The 19,814-nt window shown below is 48.8% G+C and overlaps 2 protein-coding genes across 3 annotated transcripts; both read left to right on the top strand.

Moving 5' to 3' along the window:
* Window positions 1-249: 249 nt before the first annotated feature.
* Window positions 250-11,800, top strand: chrnb1 (cholinergic receptor, nicotinic, beta 1 (muscle)). The gene is made up of 11 exons (XM_029142872.3): window positions 250-503; window positions 1,822-1,955; window positions 3,187-3,231; window positions 3,671-3,780; window positions 4,777-4,885; window positions 4,972-5,116; window positions 5,345-5,530; window positions 6,868-7,091; window positions 9,162-9,334; window positions 11,170-11,317; window positions 11,415-11,800. The coding sequence occupies exons 1-11, from the start codon at window positions 443-445 to the stop codon at window positions 11,559-11,561; spliced, it is 1,482 nt and encodes a 493-aa protein (XP_028998705.1). The 5' UTR covers window positions 250-442; the 3' UTR covers window positions 11,562-11,800.
* Window positions 11,801-11,946: 146 nt separating this feature from the next.
* On the top strand, window positions 11,947-19,610 carry chrnb1l (cholinergic receptor, nicotinic, beta 1 (muscle) like). Of its 2 annotated transcripts, XM_055503689.1 has the most exons (11): window positions 11,947-13,411; window positions 14,266-14,399; window positions 14,484-14,528; window positions 14,835-14,944; window positions 15,067-15,175; window positions 15,264-15,411; window positions 15,498-15,683; window positions 15,967-16,190; window positions 16,263-16,438; window positions 18,886-19,024; window positions 19,181-19,610. In XM_055503689.1, the coding sequence occupies exons 1-11, from the start codon at window positions 13,336-13,338 to the stop codon at window positions 19,319-19,321; spliced, it is 1,488 nt and encodes a 495-aa protein (XP_055359664.1). In that variant the 5' UTR covers window positions 11,947-13,335; the 3' UTR covers window positions 19,322-19,610. The 2 variants fall into 2 exon arrangements, with proteins under 2 accessions (XP_055359664.1, XP_028987844.1); XM_029132011.3 differs by having other exon boundaries at window positions 11,947-14,399.
* Window positions 19,611-19,814: the final 204 nt, after the last annotated feature.

Below are 19,814 nucleotides of genomic sequence, written 5' to 3'. Positions count from 1 at the left end.
AACTTTTGAATCTAGGCAATATTCCACTTGCAATCCTGTAACTATTAGAATTACATAATATTCTCTAGGATGATGTACCATCTAATAGAGAAGCCTGGCTGGAGCTGCAGTCTCACAGATCTTTGTTTTGACAGTGTGTAGTTGGGTAAACTGCCCGGGCAGAGTCATGCAGGCTCAGCCTGAGCCAGGGGGTGGGGATGGGTGAGCAGTGACGCACAACCCACCACCCCAGCCCTGTGCTCAGGGGGTAACTGGAGACCGCACCATTTGGCCGAATGGCCTGAGTGACAGACGACAACAGTCCAAACTATCCAAAACAAAGCTCTCACTGAAGACTGCCAGCAAGAGTTGCACTGGAGAGGAAGACAAAGAAAATACGAAGTTCTGTTTGTTTTGACGAGGTGACGCGTTGTGTTTTTAGTTTTTTGTCCTGGACGTCACCATGAAGAACTTGGGACTGTTTCTGCTGGCGTGTTGCTTAGGAAGCCTGGGCACATTGGGAGGTAAGTAACAAACCTTTTACATTCAGTCAAAAGGTAATGATGATGATGTGACTTAAAAAAAACTAAGTCTTAAGCTCAATAATTAATAATTATTTTAAATTATGTGTCGTGTAATTTACATTTTAGTTAGTTTACAGTCATGGTCTGAGATTCACGCAAAAAGAGTTACGATTATGCTCTTGTTGGTTTGATATGTATGAATGTCTTTTCCTAACTGAACAACGTTATTGATCATTATAACATTTAAATTACTAAGATTAAACCTCTGTGTGTGTTGCTTCCGGCTTCAAGCTAAATGCTATCATAATCCTTGTATGCTAATGCTTAGCAGGAACTATTTACCAGACAGATTCACAGTCATGGCAAAAGTATGCTAACATCAAACTACTTCATTAATCACTTAATTATTCACAATGTATTGTATCTGTATGAATTTGGATCTTAAGACTTCAGCCAAATATTGCCGGACACTATAACAGAAACAGTTATCGACAATCTGGCATCCTTTTCTGAACAGAAAACCACAGCTTCTCTTGTCAGACAACACATTTCTTGACTTGGTGGGGGACAAAAGTGCAATGTTCAAATAATAATCATCTCTTCTTGTTGCTGATGTGATCATCGTTGGGGGTGAAATTATGAAGTCCACTCACATTAGCTGAGGCCTCATCTGGCGTCCCTGGTCTTGTCTGACCTTTCAGCCGAATCAGCGGCGCCAGCGGCTGGGTAGTAAATGCTAAAGCGTGGCCTTCCACAACCGCCTCCACCCGTGACTACCCGCAGCCACGCAGCCCTGTGCCTGGCTAATGGGGGTGCCGTGCAGAGTGATCGTTGTCATTTATTCCCGTCAGGTCAGATCCTGCTGGGGCCACAGCTGCGCCCAACGTGATGAATGCTGCGTCACTAGCGCTGCCGATTATAAATGCTTCTCACCCTCCGACACTGAGGAGGAAATCGGTGCAAATAAAACAGGAGTTTTGTAGAAGACGGTGGTATGCAAAGATCCGGATTGGGGAAAGTGTACGACTTGACAGACATGACATCAGACATTAATATCACTGCTAATGGGCAAAACCAAAGTTTGCAGCTCACCAGGAGACGAGACAACACACTGGCATGTATGGCTCTAACCCTATGATATTTATGAACTCGACCATGATACCGTACATCTAGTCTGGTCGCCACCTGCTACTGTGGGACACAGCCTACTGTACATCTATGACTGAGCTAAAGGGTCTGTTTATTGTTGCTTTCGTCAGTCAGGTTTACCAGTGTTCTCGCATGGTCGTCACAAAGGTTCTGTCTACTTGTCCTTCAGGTGCCACTGAAGTGGAGCAGGCTCTGATGAAGAAGCTGTTTGACAAGTACAACTTTAAAGTTCGTCCAGCACGCACCCCCCAGGAGAGGGTGGTGGTCCGTGTGGGCATGATGCTCTCCTCCTTTGTTGGACTGGTGAGACATTACTGTATGTACAGTAACATGATTTAGGGAAGTCTGATTTTCACATGCAAGGGTTTTAAGTGGAGTTGTGCTTGCTGAGGATCACATACTCCTCTAGTCACAAATGACAGGAAAACAAAATACTGACCACCAGTTGTACTGTAAAGATGCTTTAGCCCAGTGAGTACATGTAAGTGCCATCTGCTTCTGCATCCAGCACTCGCTGTCCTGCTGAGTTTCACGCTACCAATGAACTGTGCCATTCATTTACTTCACTCTTGCTGAGAAATAGTTTTTGAACAACATCCACGGACTGGATTTCTGCCTGTGTGATGATATAAGAGTCTGACTCAAACACAGGGAAACTTGGTAGTTTGAGCCCATTGCGTTGATTCCAATGGAGAGCACTTTTGTTGGCAACACATACTGTAGATAATGACGATGATACTACTATGGGGTTTGTCCTTTGACACCTCCACACTTGATCATCATGATTTTTTTGGGGTGGGGGGTTCAATGACAGCTGGTTAACCAGTTCTCCCCATCTTTACTGTACTGTATGTACCCACCCCCACCCTCACCATCTTCATTACTGTAAGTCTCTAGGTATTGGTAAGTAATACACACACACATCTACACTAAGCAAACTCACACCTCCAGTCAAGGTCAGTCTCATTCTCACTTGGGAGCCTGAAGCTCTGGAGGAAAAGCATCTTAAAGACGATCCACTCAGAGCCACAGTGTCCTTCTGGCCACAGCTGACATTACTGACTCAGTAGTACCGGGAAGCATTGGGTCAGTGACGCAATGGCTAGTGTTCAAAGTATGTGTTTGTGTGAGAACGTCTCTCTCTCTCTCTCTCTCTCTCTCTCTCTCTCTCTCTCTCTCTCTCTCCTTGCCCCCCTCCCTGTTTCTGTCCCAGCTGTCTCTCTGACATTCCACCCAGTGTTTTAAATAGCAGGCCCAGCTCAGGGCAGCTCTGCTTTCCTACTGGATACACAATTGTATGCTCACATGCTGTATACACTCGTGTGTCACTGAGATGCACACCCTTAAGTACTGTAGTATGGGTGTTTGTGAAAGGAAACAGTGACACACACATCATTCTACAACACGATCAGATGTGCATTATGAGCAATACTGTAAGTAACCATACAAGTTTGAGCTCCCCCCAGCAGCACCACCCTGCAAATCACCTTTCACTGCCTAATAACCCAGAGACTTCCCTCTATTTGCCTTTCAGAATATGAAAAATGAAGAAATGAGTACAGTTGTTGTCATGAATCTGGTAAGTTAATTTATTTCAGGAAGTTTCACCTCACGTTTACTGTGTGTTTGTTGCACTGCTTCACCCTTTTGATTTTTTTGTTATTGTTGGCAATAATACAATCAGTAACTGCAGTGAAGGGAATGTTTAACCCTCATGCACAGTCTCCATTAACACATGATCATCTCTACTGGAAACTAGCTCATTTAGTGAAGACCTTCTCTTTCATGTGCAGATCACAAATAATCAAGTGAAGTATTTAGAAGAAGAAATGGAAAATTATGCAAATGCTGGTTTTGTTATGTGAGGACAAATGCATGGGGAAAACTTCCCAATGGACTCCAAAAAGTGAAGTGCTGTAATGACTAATTAGCTACAGTTTCTAGTGCAAAGTCTTTGCCATTTTGTCCAATTTCCACATTTCTGCATAAACACACGCTTCGTGTTTGGTTTCAAACAGGAATGGACAGATCATCGACTGTCGTGGAAGCCGAAGGAGCACGATGGGATCGAAGTGCTGCGCATTCCCTCTGGGAAGGTTTGGCTGCCTGACATTGTCCTCATCAATAAGTGAGCACAAGCGCTGCACACACATTCATCACAAGACCTGATAGAAAGAGCGGCGCGGTGACTTGAATCCATCCAGGAAGCGTAGATTTGGATTCCTGGCGCCCTGGCGTGAAGTGACTGTGCCTCTTGTCATCCGGTCCTTTAATACACTAAAATAGCGGGCCTTGCTAAACGGGCTGACAAGCGGCAGATTGTTGGAGCCGGAGCGCACAGCTGCACCCAGTGGGCATTAGGTTAAAGACCTGCTACAGTACAGCAGCAGTGAAATGGAAAAACTATATGTCACAGCATTAAACAGAACAAGGAAAACAGCGAGTGTGGCCTCTTTTCCTGCTCGGCCACTGCAGCCTGGGCTCCGTTCATTTGCAAGCGTGCAGGCAAATAATCTATGCACATAAATGTAAAAGGCTGCTCCGTGCGTGATCCATGCTGGTCATTATCGCCAGCGAGGCTGAGGAGGGTCTGATCATCAGAGCCATAAAGGCCACCGTGCTTCCTGTCAGACAACTCAACGCGTGCGGCTGATTGGACGTCTTTATGGCGCCTCATCGGACATTAGTGCGGCATTTAAACATGCCTGTGTCGGTTAAAAGGGCTCAGTGAGGCCTGAGGCGAGACTGGTCCCGCTCACATTTTGTTCACTCTGACCCGTGTCGCTTGGCAGGAGAAATAAATTTCGGCTTTACTGCGCAGAATAAAAAGCAGAGGAGGCTGAATGACGGGAAGTGGTGGCTTAATAAACGGGCCCAAACCCATGGTGATGTGTGTCCGCGGGGGTCAAAGGCTATGTTTTGCCCTTTTCTGCATAATTAGCTTCACACTTTGAAGCTGTGGCCCTGCTAGTGGACACGATGGCACAGCATTACATGGGACACGAGTCACATTACAATAGCAAGCCAGAATAGCTTTCCAGCTTATGCAAATGAAGATGGTGAGGTGTTATGGGACCAAACTACTGCTGAGGCTGTATTAATGCTTTGTGTGGCTCTTTTGCAGTAACGACGGGGTGTTTGACGTGGCCCTGCATGTCCATGTGCAGGCCTACAGTGATGGGAGGGTGACCTGGACGCCCCCTGCCCTGTACTGCAGCTCCTGCGGCGTGAAGGTGACAGAATCCTCGACCCGACTGCACCTTTCTGCTCTTCTGATGCGCCCCCTTCCTTTTTTCCGACTGTCGTTTCTGCTGCCCAGGTTACATATTTCCCGTTCGACTGGCAAAACTGCAGCATGCAGTTTCGCTCGTACACGTATGACTCGACGGAGATCGACCTGCAGTACGCGCGGGACTCGAAGGGCAAGGAGATACGGGAGATCCTGCTGGACGAGGCCTTCAGTGGTGAGGGTTTGGTGGGAAACAAACAACAGAACAGATCCTAGTCTTCTCTCCCGTTAGTTGCTTTTGCTTAAATTCTAAAACACGGTCACTTGAGTGCCTTTAACTTGCTCCGCAGCGTCTGCACTTTTGCCCGGACCCCTTGCGGTATGCAGATGTGTTGCTTGTGGTGTAAAACAGTAAATTGGCTGATATTTATTGGAACGTTTCCCAATGCGAATGCGTCTCCAGAGGGCGGCGAGTGGCACATCAGGCACAAACCGAGCAGGAAGAACATGAACGATGACCAGTACGAGGAAATGACCTTTTACCTGATCATCGAGAGGAAGCCTCTGTACTACGTCCTCAACATCATCCTCCCCTGCATCCTCATCACAATCATCGCCATCTTTAACTTCTACCTGCCTCCCGACGCAGGTACAAACCCATTTATTAGCAACTCAAGGTCAGGGGGGTTCATCCAAACTACAGCTTTAGTTTGGATGTTCTTGCTACACCGTTTATCTTTTAAAACTGCTGCACCCTTTAATTTCCTAATCTCCTTTGTGTGGTCGGTTTGAATTGGCCAATCACACATCTGTCCAATTACCAGCACGAACGATTCAGGTTCAGATTAGATCATTGTTTCCGGGAGCACTGCAGAATCAATAAGCTCACGGCCAAAAGGGTACGAAAGCAGACCTCTGACGTCTGAAAGCGCTCGGCTTGTGCTTTGTTTGCTGCGCTTAACATGATTCAGTTATAGTTTTTTTGAAAGCCTAATCATTAGGCACCGAGCGAGATTTTCACTGTAGAGCTAGCGATTTTTGTTGCAGTGAATCAAAACACTTAATAGAAATGTAAATGTGCTCATACTCCATGCATATTAAACGGGTGCTCTATCAACGTGTTATTGCTCTCCATGCAAAAATAAGATGAAGTGTTGATGGGTCCTGCTTCAACAAACACTGTATCCAATGTCTCATAGTGCAGCCAATAACATTTCCAAACCCCGAGATTACCTCGTCCGAGTAAAATTAATCATGGTGATAAAATTTATCCTGATGTGTAAAATCAATACTTGCTGCTAAACATAACGCGTCTTAAGAGAGCTGGATAACTTCCTTCCCCGTTAGTTAAATCAAGCATAAGGTCGTAAAAGATCCTCACTGCATGACTGTGTTTAATGACTCATTTATTACATACTGTAATACAAGGTCACGCTGTGTGAGTGTCCCTGGGATTTCATGGAGACGTAGGGGCATTGTGATTCCAGGTCGTCCCTCCAACGGTGCATTCTTGTAAACGCAATACATCAAACAACGCTGGAACATTTGTCCACTCGGATAAAATTATCAACAGAGCAGGTTGTAGGGGTCAAAGGTCGAGTTCGCTGCAGCCTCGGGTCTGTTGTATCCTTGTAAATGTGCCGTCACCAGAATCCAAGAATGTGACTTCCAATTGTGCACATGTTTTATAGGGCTCAGTGATGACAATATTAGGATCCAGTGGGCAAAGGTCAGGTTTTATGTGACACTATGGTCTCATCCATTCTAATCAGAAGCTGCTGGTGAGAAAATCATTACGTTTGACACAAACACCGCCAGAATTCATGCACCAAACGGCACATGATGGCGTCCTATGATGCAGAGTAAACCATGCTAACATGCTAATCGATACTGATGAACACACAATACATGACACTGAGGAGGCTTAACTTACTGTAGAATGTGTTTTTAATTTGCATTATTGTCGGTCCATTCTTTTCCTACCAGGTGAGAAGATGGGGCTGTCCATCAATGTGCTCCTGACCCTCACCGTGTTCCTGCTGCTGCTGGCTGATAAGATCCCCGAGACCTCGCTGGGCGTCCCCATCATCGTCAACTACATCATGTTCACCATGATCCTGGTCACGTTCTCCGTCATCCTGAGCGTGGTCGTCCTCAACCTGCACCACCGGTCCCCCAACACCCACCAGATGCCCATGTGGGTCCGCAAGGTGATGTCCCCAGCTTGATTAAAGGAGATGAATGGCTGGTAATAACTACTAATACTCCATTAGCTTGTAGCACTGTGCCAGTGGTTGGTGGCAGTACTTTAGGTTGAGGAGCATTAAATAATTAAGTCAATAGCGTCTTTAACCTGAGCGTCATGTTATGCCATTAACCTCCATTAGTAGCTGCTGCCCTTACTGGACATTATGTGGAGCCAATTACAGCCCTGAGCAGCTGTTCTATAGTTTGCTCCAAGTTCTGCCACACTTTGGACAACATTGATTTCACTGGGGCTCCTGCACTGTTCCCCTGTGATTTTTCCCTTCACATTCACTTCACAGATAATAAGTTATCATGTGTGAGGAAGCACTGAGTGAGAACTAGATTATGAAGTTGTTATTGCATTTGTTAAAATGACACATGTACTGTATGAGGTTAAAATGACAAATATACATCAACTTTGGCAGCAACACTGAATATTTATAAAAAAAAAAACCTCACCTCATCTTTTGTGCCTCTCGTGTGGACGGTCTCGCTCCCGAGGCTTCGATGACCTTTGAGCTGGTCACGCTGCTGGAGCTACAGTATGTTCCTGTTTGAAGCCCTGGTCTGTGCGCGCAGTTGCACCAGCTGGGAAACAAGAGAAAGGTCTTTGTAGACGCAGGCTCCAGGCGTCGCGTGATGTGCCAAGATGCAGGGAAAGTGTCAGGTGTCAGCAAGTTGTGAGTGAGCGTTGTGCTCCGTTTATTCGTTTCACAAAATGACTCAGGATACGCTGCAAGAGGCCGCGAAGCATTTTTCAGTTTTCAGTTTTTCAACCGTTTGAGGATGAAAATCAACAAAATATACTTGAAAGGTTCCGGTGATTAACACTGACTGTAAGCATCTTTACATCAGTAAACTGTAAACATCTTTTTTACTTTATGAGGAAACTAAACAGCAGGACTCTTTTAATTGGGTACATTTGAATTTCACAGATACAGTAATAGATTTAAAAATTTTAATGAATATTTCAAAATCATTTCTATATTTTAAAAAATATTTGGTGAGGAGATAAATGTATTATTAAACTTGCTAAAGTCAAACTTTAATATGCAGAGAACCAAACATGTATTTCTGTCCAGCATGTTTATAGATGTTCTTGTTTACTTGTTTTGCTCCCGGAAGATTTTGGGGCAACATCCTTAATGTCCTTAAGTTATTCACTGAAGTAACTCAGCACCACACAGCGAAGAATGTAAAGCTGAGGATCCGCGGGAGCAGCAGGAGTCTGCCGGTGGCGTCACGATGCTGCTGCAGACCTGCCACTGCACACAGCGACGGATTAAAGCTCAGCAGCTCCAACGCACGCGCTCCCTCGCTGACCACTTTAGTCTGTGCGTCTAATTCTAAAGAGTGAAACGGTGATTTCAAGTTTTACATGCGATCGGTACATTCAGCGGTAGCCGCAGAGCGCTTCCTTGCCAGGGGCTGTTATTGACATCCTTCTGTCAACGCTGACAGGCCGAGAGCTTGAGAACGTCAGAGTGCAGCTAATGAAGCTGTTGACAGCTTTTATCATATTGATCGAGACTTAACATTTGGCCCGTGATTTTGGCTTTTAGCGTTTCTGTCTTCTGAAAGACGGCTCCATGTCCGACAGCCAACGCTCGCCAGCCCGTGGCTGCGAGAAACGACTGCATAGATCTCTCCTTCCTGTTTTAATGAGCCACATGTGGGAGGCGTCCAGTAGCTTCCGTGGCTAAGAAGCTCCAATGGAGCATCGAGCGCGCGCCTCAAGGACACCTTGAGCGGAGACGGTGAGGGATTGGGAAGCGTTAGCCATCATTCAGCAGCAGCTGTTCTCAAAGGTTATCTGGCTGCTAAATTCAACATTTTGAGTCATTGCTCGGCGTAATAGGGAAATACAGGGCAAGTACATTTCGGCGGCCCCATAAATCGTGAAGCGAGAATCCAAACAAATGGATTTTGAATACCGGGATTTACGAGGGATCTGGGAGATCCAGTGAGCGCTCCACTGAGGTCTGGCTTAAATGACAGAAGCATGTCACTCTTGATGCTGCTGCTTTCTGCAGATCTTCATCCACATGCTGCCTCCTTACCTGGGCATGCTGAGGCCCAAGGTGGAGACCCCGCTGTCTCTGGAGACCCTCCCCCACAAGGAGAAAAAGATGGCCATCAGCAAAGTGGCCGACGAGTACTTCATCCGCAAGCCCAGTTTCTCCATCTTGTTTCCCAAGCCCAACAGGTGAGACCTGCTCAGCTGTTGTCAACTGTCGTGCAGTATAATATACTGTAAGTAATGATTACTGTGGAAGGAACCGATACTTTAACTTTGCTTAAGTTCAGTTTAAGTTTTGTCGGGTGTTCTGTGGAACTCTGCGCGGTTGTGTCTCAAACGTTTCATTGCGAGATGAATTGTGTTGTGAATCGCTGCCGCCGTACACGCATTAACATAATTCAGCGTTAATGGCTGCAGGTCGGCTGCCCTGTGTCCGCCTCCCTGCTGCTCCAGCATCTCCTGCGGTCGCTCCCCGCTTTACCCTTCACACCTCGTGAGAACTGGGACGTTGCTAAACGTAAAGGGTGGAGGCAGCAGAGAGCCACAGCTATAATAATAACGACTTGCACCGTCGGCTGTGACACAGTGGAGGGACGGCCAAGGAACAGGTGACGGCGGGAGGAGGAGGAGGAGGGGGGGGGGGCTGCTCTGGTAAAGCAGTTAGATGAGACAGCACTATCTCTCTGGGGCCCGCGCGCTCTCGCACACCTCCTTAATTGGAATTAGTGCGTGTCCTGGCACCAGACCCAGCCAGTTTTAGTTGAATTAGCCTCCTGAATAGTCATTTACTTCTCGCTGATGAAGTGCTACTTGAGGCCACGAGGGAGGGAGAGATGGGGGGGGGGGGTCAGACAGTGCCTCCCCCGCCTTCTTCCCCCTCCCTCTCTCATCTCCGTCTACCTGATGAGGCTCCGCCTATCTTAGGGCCCGGCCCAGTCACCTGCCACACTCACAGCCCCCGTGTCCATGTGCCGCAGAACGACCAACGCTGTGCTGCAGGAGTCCTGCTTTACTGCTTTACGCTTAATGACACGGTGCAATACTGCGCCCTGGCGGCGGACTTGTTGAACTGCACCTAACCTTTTTTTTTGGTTTTTGTCAGACAGTTCCTAAGAGGAGGTGATTAATATTTGAGGTGTTTAATAAGACACCAGATGTCTGGAAATGGCAGCTGTTCAGCAAAAGCTAATTTAAGTTTGTTTGGACAAGGTCATGTGGACCCTCAAGCGATTAGTTAGAGTGAGAAACAGAAAGGTGTTAGTGTTGAGTATCAAACTGATGGCCAGCTTCCAAAACAAAGACCTGCTGTATGTTATAATCACCAGAACCATCTCTTATTCTCAAGGGCACCTGTCATTTCTCAGCTCTGCAGAGACAGTCGCGCTGTGATACTACTGCAGGTTTGGTTCCCAACTGGAATCAGCTGATAGGAATCCATGCGTCATTGCTCAAGGGCACGCTGCATACAGCAGGAGACAGCAGAAGAGGCAACGCTTTGAGCCGCTTGAATCGATGTAGGAAAATTCACAAGAACCTAATGAGCCCACCTGTGTTTGGGTTTTCTAAACATTGCAGTAATAAATAACCGTTTTAATATCAGGCTCAGGAAAAAGTGAAGGAGAAGAATGTGATTTACAGTTGCTACCGGGCTGTGAAGCCTAACGGCAGAGGCTGTGATGTTGTGGCGACCCCCCCCCCATCGCATCCCCAAGCAACTCCTGGCACCGTGGTCCCAACTGGTGTTTGGTAACCGAGGGCAACAAACACAAACGGGCCGAGTCAGCAGATGCGGAGTGAGACCGGGGGGGTACTCGCGCCGTGGTTTCAGTCCTGAGTGTGAGCGGAGTACGAAACCGGCTCATGAACACGTCCAATCCTCCCACACCCTGAACACGCCGCAGGTCCGCGTGCATCTGTTTACTGCTGTGTGGCTGTGGTCTCTCCCCTAAACGCCGGCATTGGTCAAACTGGGAGACCTTTTCCTGCTGCGTTTTGTGAGCGCGCTCTCGGTGCCTGTGCAGGTTTCAGCCAGACGGCATTTGCACGGACCTGAGGAAGTTCATCGACGGCCCGAGCAGCTACCTCACGCTGCCCGATGAGCTGAAGTCGGCCATAGAAGCCATCACGTACATAGCAGAGGCTCTGCAGTCTGAGAAGGACTACGAGGCTGTGAGTTCCACCTTTTCTAATGCTGTAAAGCCTCTGCCTCTTCCTCCCTTTGCTCTCTGTTTATCTTCTATCTCACCCCCCCCTCTTCCCCATTCAGCTGAAGGAGGACTGGCAGTACGTGGCCATGGTGGTGGACCGCATGTTCCTCTGGATATTCGTCGTCTTCACCACCGTGGGCACGCTGGCCATCTTCGCAGATGCCAGCTTCAACCACACGCCCACCGATCCGTTTAAAGCACCATGAGACTTTCACGAGCTCCTTCCTTTCAAATGTACCGAGACGTGTGGGAATAAGAACTATGTTAATGCATGAAATGCTTTACAGTGCTAGAGACATGATTTTAACCTTCCCCGCACCGTTTCAAGTCTTTTTTTTAATTATTATTCCTCATACCAGTTTATTTTTGCTCTTTATAAACAGTCCCATACTGTAAATAGTGAATGCTGTGAAGAACTAGGTAATAAACGAGCATTGTGAGCCTCCTTGGTCAAACGAGCAGCTGTGTCACATCATGACGTCCTGTTGGGGCTTCATAAATGTACAGTACGTGTGCTGGAGGTGCAAACACATAAACACTGGGACAAACCAGATGCCGTAATGCACAAGCAGCAGGTTTCCCGTTCCCGGGGTCAGAATGCCCTGGCGTGTGTGCGCCGCATGCTTCCTGGGTATTTCTGCAGCCGTGGTAATCCCCTCTGTATTGTCACCATTGCTGCATGTGGTGCCTTTGCATGGAGGCTATTCTTACTGTACGTCGGGGGCAGCTCACTTCACCAGCTGCACCAACAGCCCGGAGGAATTCCCATTATACAGCACGGCGGAGCCGCGCTCTAGCTCCTCACTCCTCTCACATGACACCTGTCCTCTTAATCTCCTGCTTTTATTTAGTCTTTTTTTTTTTTTTTTTTTTTAAATGAGGATCTGAGGGAGGGTAGGAAAAGCTCCATCACCTGTCCCCGACGCTAATAATAAGCGCACACATGGATGCGCCATGGGCCCGGTAGCGGGGCTTAGCTGCACGGTCTTCCCTGGTGCTGCTGTGTGTGAACGCGCACCCACTCCAGGCCCTGTCGTGTGCACACAGTCACAGCAGCTCACTGAGCAGCACTCGTTTCTATCCTCGGCTGATTGTCTCACTACTGTGTGAAACGCGCGGGGGCCTCGCTGGGCTGATTCCTCCACATTCTCTGTGTCTCCCGAGCGGCTCAGGGGAGCGACGGTGGGACGAACTCACGCACATGAGGAACTACAGGCTGTGAAAGACGCAGAGAAGACAGGGGGTTTGCTTTTTATGCGACAGGAGAACTTCACGACCTTTGAAGCTCAGATGTGAACTCTATGGATGAAGGATCCAAGAAGCAGCAGAATCAATGTCGCCTTCACTTCTTTTAACGTCTCCATAGCAACAACGTCTCACTCGACGCGTTTTTCTCGCTCGGCGTTTTGCTTCAGCTCGGCATCAGCGGGATGAAAGTTCTTTGTCTGCGCGATCGGAACAAACCACGTACGTTCACACCTGACGGCAGAATCTAGACTCGGCCCCGCAGGTTTCCACCCAGCGTCTGTGAAGCGGAGTTCAGAGGCCTCAGTGTTCCAACGGCACCGTGAACCGGTTCTATCAATAGATCTGTGCCGGCGGTGGCGCGCACGCGGCTGGTTGGAAGGAGTCAACAAGTAAAAGTTAAAGGGGTGTCTTCACCCCGTCCCACTACACCCCCCCCCCCCCCCCCCCCCCCCCCCCCCCCCCAACCCCCCGCCCCCCTCCCGCCCACACAGTCACGGCCTCATGTTGGCGAGCACTAACAGGTGCCTGCCCCGCGCACAGACTCCGCCCCCCCGTCGCCCCAGTCGGGCCATGGTTTCGCCCGGCGAGTCAGAGGAGAGGAGGCAGCGCTGGTAGTTTGGCGAAGGCTTCGTGCTGCACGCCAGCATCCCAGCGTTGGCCGTCGTGGATGCTCGCCCCTATAGGCTGCGGGTGAATTTGCGGAACGGTTGCGGACTCGTAAGTCATGAGGCGATGACGGCTGGACGAATGGAGATGAAGCTCGACATCGTGGTTCTCATCGCGTGCTGCCTCTGCCTCGCATCCACGGGTAAGGACACGGCCTGGAGCAATGATGTCAGACTAACCACATAACTTAGCGTTAGTGCAGCCAGTGGACAGAAGAGGGGAACTACCGTGTTTGACTGACTTTGATTTGACCTTTGACTTCATGTTAGGGATAGAGAACAAACACTGATCGTGTCTCCATCTGTCAGTCTTCTGTTCACACACAAACCAACTCACTTTGAAACACTCAAATCACCTAACGGGCAATTGTTGGTCCAGTTAGTTCAGTCAATTCTGCCTCCTCTGTTGAAATCATATTTAAAACCTGTTTGCAGCCACTGACTCTTAGCGGATGGTAGCTCAGCTTGACTCGACTTTGACCTTTTGACCTGCATTTGTTTTCAACCTCCGTCCCAGTTTGCGGCCTGCTGCTTTTACAGGTTTAGGTCATTTTACCCCAAACAATAAATAAATAAACACGAGCCACCAGAAAAGACGCAGCGAAGACGCAGCAGATGCTCAACCCACATCCTGCTGGAGCGCTTACGCAGTTTTAGCCGAGGAGCAAAGCGCTGCTCTGGAACATGTAATGAATCATATTAGCACATCATTGTTTGTTAATCAGAGTCTATTTTGGTCCCCGATGGATCTGCCATCCCAGACATGCCTTTGATCCCATTCCCCTGCTGCATATCAATTACATTAGCTCAGCCACCTTTGCCAGCACCTGCCCTGCTGCCTGCGTCTCCTGCATGTCCTGTCTGTCCTTCCCTGTCTTCCCCACGTCCGTGATTGGAATGGCATTTCAGAGCATCATCAGCATCTGGATGATCAGATGTTATCCATTATTGGTACCACTGTTCATGCGCTGCTGTTGTGCTGGCGGTGATTCTCCAGGAGCCTCGGAAACCGAGCGGCGGCTGCACCAGAAGCTGTTCAAGAGCTACAACCTGAAGGTCAGGCCGTCTCGCTACTGGGAGGAGAAGGTGACGGTGCGAGTGGGGATGACTCTGTCCCAGCTCGTCAGCTTGGTAAACGCCGACCCACGCGCTCACACACACACAGGCGAACGCGCCTTTTCGTGCTTTGATGCATTCGTGTCCCTCGTCCCACAGAACGAGAAGAACGGCGAGATGACGACCAACGTGTTCATGAATCTGGTACGAGGACGGAAGCATTCATCTTCATCAGCCTCTCGTCTCTGCTTCACTGCTCCGGCCTCAGACTGACGTTGACTTATATAACTACAAATGATTTCTTGCCTCATCTCACCCACTGTTTCAATCCTGCCCCTCGTGCTCACAGAGTGTTTGTGACAGTGCTTTTATTAATGGGATTGAACCCAGCACATATTAGGGCGTTAGTCAGTCACGTCGGGCCGTGATTCCAGCTTTTGTCTGCTCTGATATTCCTCTACTCACCATCTGCCTCCTCCCTCGTGTCCCTTGCGCCTCCTTCCATCCCAGGAATGGACAGACTACAGGTTATCGTGGAAGCCAGAGGACTATGACGACATTAAGGTTTTGAGGATTCCCCCCAATAAGGTGTGGCGTCCTGACATCTACCTCATAAACAAGTGAGCGTCCTGTTCGCACTAACAGAGCTTCAGGATGCATGCTCCTCCATCCGTACAAACAATCAAGTGTCATGTAATATTTTGATATGTGTGTTTATCTCACTGACTCTTCCTCCGCGCAGCAACGACGGTCAGTTCGACGTGGCTCTGTACGTCAACGTGTTGGTTTACCATGACGGGACGGTCAACTGGCTTCCTCCAGCCATCTACCGCAGCTCCTGCTCCATAGAGGTGCAGCCCCCAACCCCCCACCCCCCCACGAGGCTCAGCATCGCTTCACTGCCTCCCTAACGAGCTGCCTTCTGCCCCCACGCTGTAGGTGGCGTACTTCCCGTTTGACTGGCAGAACTGCAGCATGGTGTTCCGCTCGTACACCTACGACGCCAGCGAGGTGGACCTGCAGTACTTCCGGGACGAGAACAGCAACGAGATCCACGAGATCGTCATCGATCAGAACGCCTTCACAGGTCGGCGCCTGCGGCGGCCTCGCCCGCGGCCTGAGCGGCTCTTTCCTGGTCGCTGGTCATTGTCCTCATCACCCCTCTCCCCTCAGAGAACGGAGAATGGGCCATTCGCCACAAACCCACTCGGAAGAACGTCAAGGAGGACCTGTACGAGGACATCACCTTCTACCTCATCATAGAGAGGAAGCCGCTGTTCTACATCATCAACATCATCGTGCCCTGCATCCTCACCAGCGTCTTGGCTATATTTGTCTTCTACCTGCCCCCCGGAGCAGGTGAGGGTTGTGTGACCACACATCGCTATGACGACCACAGGGCGCTAGAAATGCTTGAACATTGTCTAATAATGTGTAATACTGCTTTAATAGTGGTATCGTGATGTATCGCTCGAATTAACTTTGAAGATACGGCCAATTTACCAGTTTATCAATGCTTCTCCAGAACAGGCCGTCGAAAGCCACCACATCCAAACGCGTGCCCTCTGAATTTGCAGATAGCACAGTTCCATTCGCCGCGTGATTGTCAGAATGAGTTCCGAGCCGCTCTTTTCGTCCGCAGGAGAGAAGATGACTCTCTCCATCTCGGTCCTTATCGCGCTGACTGTCTTCATGCTGCTGCTCGCCGACAGGGTGCCGGAGACGTCGCTCGCCATCCCCATCATCGTCAACTACGTCATGTTCACCATGATCCTGGTCACCTTCTCCGTCATCCTCAGCGTGGTGGTCCTCAACCTGCACCACCGCACCCCGAGCACGCACATCATGCCCGCCTGGGTTCGAAAGGTGAGGCGGGTGTGAACCTCCACGCAGCAACTCTGTGGTCCTAGGTTTGTTTTTCTAACCTTGCCTTTTCAGGTCTTCATTCATTTCTTGCCCAAGTACATTGGCATGATGCGGCCGAACCCGGAACAGCCTATGTTAGAGGAGACTGATGACGACGCACTCGCCCAGAGCTTCAACGGGCGCCAGTCTAGAGGGGAGTACTTCATCCGCAAGATCAACCCAGACATCGTTTTACCCTGGAGAGGCAGGTGAGCGCCGTCATATACGGCTGTTATCACCCCCTCTTTAGGGGAGAATGGTTTGCTTTTATGTCAACGCAAGGATACAAGGAACATGGTCGATGCTTAAAGGAGTGTTGGCAACACACACACAATTACAGAGGGGATCCGAACCGGGACCTGCGTTTAAAAGCCCAGTAGTTCATCCTGATCCATCTCCTTCTAGGCCATCGTGAGTGATGATCCTGAGGTCATGCCAGCAAAGACCCTTTTTTATTAACCTTAATAAGAGCCATCACAGGAATGAATCAACCAAAGTGTCACTGCAGCAACTGATCGACCAGCGATCACCACAGCAGCTCAGAGACAGTCTGTCAGGACTGAAACGGTGTGCGCACCGCCTTCAGCCGTACGTGTTTAATACAGACACGTTCAGTTTACAGACTGACTGCGTTAGCATCAGTTGCCAGACATCTCTGAGGGAATGATGGATAGTTGTCAGGTGAGCCAACGCTTCAGCTCAGGATAAAACAGACCTTTGGGCTCCTCTGGAAAAAAAACTGATTTCATTCATAACTACAAAACTAATTACAAAGGTTTAATCAAAATCTACAGGATTGATCACTTGTCACTGTCACTGTGTTGAATGGAGCTTGACCTTTTTAATCTTTTTGATTAATTTCTAATCTAATTTACTGTAGGTTTGTTGAGTTTCAAGATTCAAGACACAGAAAAACAGTGATAATCCTCAAGGGAAGTTTTGTGGAGACACTGAGGCTTGGATAAGATGGATGACTCATCGTAGGAGACACCAACCACTGACCAAGGATTAAAAGCAATTATTTATCTGAAATGTCAGACAGATCACGCTTCCTGACTCTGCTCTCACTCCCACCTACCAGTAGGTTTCCCGGCGTTGGCATCGTGGCCGGCACCACCGTTCCCTGAACCGGGCCTGGTGCTGGGCATCTCTCATCCCGTTCCAAAGGCATTGCATTCAGCCCTGGCTAAGCCCCACAGCCCTGTCCACAGTCGCCAGCCCCTAAGCCTTTGTTTAGGTTGGGTATTAGCTATAATCCTGACGGAAAGGCGATGGATAGGGAGGTGAAGAATAGAATATGGGCGGACGAGTGCAAGGGGAGACCGGTGCTGACGGATTGAGGCAGGGGAGGACTTTGCTGTGCTTGACGCGTTCGCTATCGGGCATCAGCTTCCAGTCTGGGTCGTGTAGATATTTATTCCTTCATCCACTGAGCCTGTTGTTTTCAGTGGGTCCGATACACTGTCTCATTTCATACATATCATCAGTATACAGTAATGAGTGCATGTAGCCTGGGAGTCATAGTGAGAGGGGCTCCATGCGTGCGTGGTAATGAATACAAGCTTTGGAATGTGGATGCCATGCCTGCTGCACACACACCACACACACACACACACACACACACACACACACTAAAGGGTTGCTCATGTTTACTGTCTTCCAGCCGCCTCCCTGTCTCCCAGCGACCCTTGTTCTCCTTCTCTGACGTCATCCGCTCTCTGCTGCAGGAGGTTCTGCGCATCTTACCCCTACACTTTATATATACCACATTTCTGGGCTTGTACGAGTGGCCCTCCAACAGGTGCTAGGCCAGACGTCACCAGGGGGAAACAAAAGATGCCGGGTTTGAATGCTTTAGCGACCAGGCAGTCAAGCTGGAGCTGAATGTGGACGCCTCATGTTTTTCATGTCTTATGATGCAGTTTATTGCTCCATGCCCTGCACTCTTACATATCATCCATGACAGCATGTGTGCAGCCTCCCACCATCAGGAATCCTGGCTTATGATAACAACCTGCGCACTGTAGCTTCTCTTTAGCTTTTGCTAAAGACCTTTGCACCTTTCAACCAACCACGACTCGTCAGGACAGTCATCTACGACTCAGTGATGGTTTAGAGAAGGTGGCAGAGGTAAAAAAAAAGAGCACCCAGACTGAAACTAAATGTGGTAAACACAAACAGTTTAATGGTTGGATGTAAAGATTTTCATTTCTAACAAGGATTCATACAGTTGAGCCGTGAAGTCGCACCATCTGAGCGCGTTGGGTCGGCCCTAGAGGAATGTTGCTAAAGACTGGCGGCTCATATGTTTTGCTTTATGGAACAGCTGTGTGAGGGGAAGAATGAAGGCGTCAAAGGTCACAGCGTGGCATAAATGTTGACCCTGTGTTGTTTCAAAGTCAGGAGCGTGCTGCTGTCACTCAGTTGTCAGAGGCTGATGACAGCGCGGTGCATTAGCATAGCTCCAGAGGACATGTTGAAATGTCCTCCACTCGGCAGCTGATGTCAAAGATGGTTGTTTATCTGCTGGTCTGAGGGGACGCGTGTGCCAGATGTGATCAAATCCCCTCCAGATGCTGCTGAGATTTTAGACACAAGCCGAAAGGGCGTTTTTGTGTTATTATCCTAACTTTCCAAGTCTCCTTCTTCATTTGAGGTGCGAGAGCACGGTGCATCTTCAGCGTCTGGCCAACAGCGACAACTACTGTCTGATCCTCCCTCCCAACCTGAAGTCTGCCATCGCTGCTGTGACGTACATGGCCGAGCAGCTGAAGAAGCAGGACGCAGACGACTCGGTCAGAACTCCTCAAAACATAGCACATGCTGCCAGGGTTCTGAACATGTACACTATGCAGCATCTGTGTCTGAACCATGTCTGAACCGTGTGTGTGTGTGTGTGTGTGTGTGTTTGTGTGTGTGTGTGTGTGTGTGTGTGTGTGTGTGTCTTCCAGATGACGGAGGACTGGCAATACATCGCCCTGGTGGTGGATCGTCTCTTCCTGTGGCTGTTCGTCATCATCAGCACCCTGGGAACCCTGGCCATGTTTCTTGATGCCAGCTTCAACTACACACCTGACAACCCTTTCCCATAGAAGAACACACACACACACACACACACACACACACACACACACACACACACACACACACACACACACACACACACACACACACACACACACACACACACACACTTTCCTGGAGCAGCTCTTGGTGGCTCGTGTTTACTCTCCTCCAGTCATCGCTGATGTGTCCCATGTTTGTAGTTTTAAACCTACCTACTGTAGAGTACAGTACATCAGTGTACACTTGCGTAATAGTTTTGCAGTATTCTGTCTAACACCATTGTCACAGCTTCAAATAAATGTTTTTGAAAACTGACTGTGCTTTCTTTAAAATGACTAGCTCCTCTTTTGGTGCACGTCTTGCTCGGTTGCAGTGACACCACTGGTAATGTTGGCTTTTAACCAACAGGGGGCAGTAATACAGTTTTACTTTAGTAGAGTTCATTGGGCTTCACGCTGAGACATATGGTTCTGTCCTCTCAGCCTTTTTCTAACTTGGTTTCTTCTCCTTTTTGTGTTT

Source organism: Betta splendens, chromosome 2 (assembly GCF_900634795.4).
Source record: "Betta splendens chromosome 2, fBetSpl5.4, whole genome shotgun sequence".
Classification (NCBI taxonomy): domain Eukaryota; kingdom Metazoa; phylum Chordata; class Actinopteri; order Anabantiformes; family Osphronemidae; genus Betta; species Betta splendens.
This window is presented reverse-complemented; position numbering and strand designations above follow the sequence as displayed.